This window comes from Octopus bimaculoides, chromosome 10 (assembly GCF_001194135.2).
Source record: "Octopus bimaculoides isolate UCB-OBI-ISO-001 chromosome 10, ASM119413v2, whole genome shotgun sequence".
NCBI classification, from domain to species: Eukaryota; Metazoa; Mollusca; class Cephalopoda; order Octopoda; family Octopodidae; genus Octopus; species Octopus bimaculoides.
In genome coordinates, this window is record NC_068990.1 from 70,589,183 (window position 1) to 70,593,052 (window position 3,870).

Genomic DNA, 3,870 nt, shown 5'->3' on the forward strand with positions numbered 1-3,870 from the left:
TTAACACCCTACCTAACCCATGAAAATCATGCGGGTGTTAATCTGAAAATTTAACAATCTTTTTTAAAACACTTTTGCTTACTAACATTTTTTTATTTAGTGTGTGTGTGTGTTGCCCATATATATATATACACTTAAGACTTAGTTGTGGGTTGGGACTTTCATCGGCACAGGTCATTATTATTACGACCATATATATACATACACACAGAATGCACGTTAATACACACATACATACAAATACCTATCATTTTTTTTTATTTAGTGTGTGTGTGTGTGTGTGTGTGTGTGTGTGTGTTGCCCATCTTAATATACAATGCTGAAGTTCTGTATCTGTGTGAAGCCTTTTTAAAAGTTTATAGAAATCCACATTTTCCACTTTTTTGTCCTAACCCTAACACTGTAAGTGAAAATTGTGCTGGTGTTAATCTGAAAATTTAACAATCTTTTTTAAAACACTTTTACTTACTAACATTTTTTAATTTAGTGTATGTGTGTGTTGCCCATATATATATATACACTTAAGACTTAGTTGTGGGTTGGGAGTTTGATCGGCAGGCGTCATTATTATTATTATTATTATTATTATTTTAAATTTTTCCCCCCAAGGGCGGCTTCAGGCAGGTGGAGAATAGTCGATTATATCGACCCCTGTGTCCAACTGGTACTTATTTTTAGACCCCGAAACGATGAAAGGCAAAGTCGACTTCGGCGGAATTTGAACTCAGAACGTAGAGATGACCTGTCGCTACACTGATTCTGCAGAACAGAGTTGAGTGTGAAAACCAACTTTAAAGTGTAAATATAGATGTTTTTGAATACATATTCATACATACAAACTACGGAGCTTATGGACAACACATTGCAAATCAGTGAACTTCATTACAAATGTGGGTAATTTTTTAGATTAACACCCACACGATTTTCACTAGGGTGTTAGGGTTATGGTTTTTGGGTCAGGGTTAGGGTTTTAGGGTTACAGTTAGGGTTAGGGTTACGATGAGGGTTACGGTTTTAGGGTCTAAGGATTATGGTTACGTAATTGTTCTGGTGTTAGTCTGAAAAATTACCGAAATGTGAAAACTACCGACCCTGCCAACTGTTATAACTTTTGTTGTTCTCTTTAATATGTACATAGATTATGCATCCAAACAAGACAATTTGCTGGGGAAAGAAAGCAACCGGTTTAAAAAGACAGCAACAAATTGCATCAATTCAACACATTCCAGAAGCTACTTTGATCAAGGCAGCGCAAAAAGTTGTTTTGCACAAGCATTTCTATAGCCAATTAGACAGATGAAATTTACATACGCTTAATAATGTTACGCAAAACAGCCTTCAGACTTTCCCTATTAATTTCATCGTCGTTTGAATTATGAACATATTTACACCATAAGGGTTTTTTCGTTGTTAGGCTTTCTTTTTTAGTTGATATTTACCTAGCAAGACTTATTGTAGATGGCGTAATAAGTCACACCCGGACAACGTCGGGTTATACTGCTAGTATATATATATATACACACACACACACACACATATATACATACACACAGGTTTTAAATTTGAGCTGCTAATAATTTCATGGCTCTGAAAATACAATGTTGGACAAGTTTGTATTGCATACCATGTATTTTCAGGCAATAGTCTAAATGATTGCCTGAAAATACATGTCATACTCTAAAAGTTTGACCAATCATTGTATTTTCAGAGACATGAAACTAATTGTAGCTCAAATTTAAATCCTGTGTATATGAAATATATATTTATACTCACGCACATGCATGTATATCTAAATGCATGTGTATGCATGTATATATCAGTGTGTGTAAGGGTATATATATATACACATATATGTATATTCACACTTATACATACATACCTACACACACACACACACACGCACACACGTATAAATATGTGCGTGTGTGTGTGTGTGTGTGTGTGTATATATATATATATACATATATCACATGTACCCCATATATAATGCAATACTTAATGGCGGTATTATTTCATTTTCTTCTTTTCCCTCCAAGGCCCCTTTTACCATTCATTGTGCATTTCTTGCTCTGCAATCATTTTACCAGATGAAAGGAAGACTTCCCAACACCAGGTAAGTAGGGAATTTTATAGCTTTGTGATTGATGTTGTTGTTGCCATGACACAATTAGAAGTGCTTCATCTAACCCCCACCCTGTATGGCAGGGGTTGTCAAAGCAATACTGCAGACTTAGAGAAACACAGCCTCAAGCAGAATATATGCAAACATTAACACCTGACAAAACATTACAAATCCTCAAAATATAGCCTAGATATTCAAAACCCATTAATATTACATATATTTATATTCTATTTTTTGCAAATCTACAGTCCCACCAAGTGACACAGTTTTCACTACACTTTCTAAATTTACTCTCTGATATCACTGCAGAGGGTTATTTTTTTAATGTATGCAATATATACATAATGGAAAATTTCATATATAAATCTATCTATATTTATATAAAGATGAGAATGTGTGTCTGTCTGTTTGTCTGTCTGTGTGAATCCTTAAAACTTGAGAACTACACAACCAATTTCATTCAAATTTTACACTTGCCTTACTTTGGGTCCATGTAGTGTTTTAGGCCCCTCCAAATTTTTTTAACTTTATGCCTAGTGCGAGCCCAGTCCAATATCACATCCCCTCCACTATTTCAGTATTACGTGTCAAAAGTGAAACAATAACATCTCTCTATTGTAATGTCAGATATTTTCACTTTAATAGTTTCACTTTAATACTGAAACTATTAAAGTGAAACTATTATCTCACATATATACAGGCATACATGCATATATACATACTTAAATATATTTATTACTAGTAGAGATACCCGGCGTTGCCCGTGTTACATGCAATAGAAGAATTAGACTTTTCTGTTATATTTTCTCTAATGAACTGGAATACCTATGATTCGAATTTCATCAAAATTGCAGATGAGGGTTCTTTCCCTCTTTACACACCATAAAAAATTCTAATCATGACACGTATCCCATACTACTGATCTTTATGTGCAGATTCCAAAATTCCAGTCTTATGGAACCTGTTAAAAGGATTTTGCTCCTGAGAAATGGAGGTCATGGAGCTCTAAAATGTGGGAGTTAAGGACCCTGTTGGGGGTGGGTGTCTTAATGTCAACCAGAGAAGTTGAGAATTTTTTTGACTTGGGTGTTATATGTATTGTTTGAATTTCTTTGAAATAGGAAATATATGTATGTTCACTGGGTTTGTAAAAGAGAGCAAAGCTACAGGAAACCAAAAGACGAATGATCACAATAAGCAGTCAGCTACCCTAGCCTAGTCGTTACTACTCCCCAATGTAGAATTCCTCACAATACAGGTGACAGGCACATGTATATTTATAGATGTATATATATATATATAGATATAGATGTATATGTATACATGTATATGTGTAGATGTATATATTTAGATGTACATGCATATATATAGATGTACATGTCATATGTACACATATATATATACACATATATACATGCATACATATATACACTCATACACACACACACATACACACACATACACACACACACACACACATACATAGGTGCAGGTGTGACTGTGTGGTAAAAAACTTGGTTCCAAAACACATGGTCCTGGGTTCAGTCCCTCTATGTGGTGACTTGGCATGTGTCTTCTGCTATAGCCTCACACCAACCAAAGCATTGTGAGTGGATTTTGTAGACAGAAACTGAAAGAAATCAATCGTATATATATGTACGTATATATGTAAGTGTATGTGTGTGTCTTTGTCTCTGTGTTTCTCCCTCATCACTGCTTCACAACTGCTGTTCGTTTATTTACATCCC

General features: G+C 34.7%; 1 protein-coding gene across 1 annotated transcript in view; it reads left to right on the forward strand.

The window, feature by feature from the left end:
* LOC106882356 (ubiquitin-like modifier-activating enzyme 6) overlaps window positions 1-3,870 on the forward strand; it is a 295,927-nt gene that overhangs the window by 229,960 nt on the left and 62,097 nt on the right. The window contains exon 11 of the mRNA XM_052970971.1: window positions 2,037-2,113. Within this exon, the coding sequence (XP_052826931.1) occupies window positions 2,037-2,113 (77 nt within the window). The remainder of the gene's footprint in view (window positions 1-2,036; window positions 2,114-3,870) is intronic.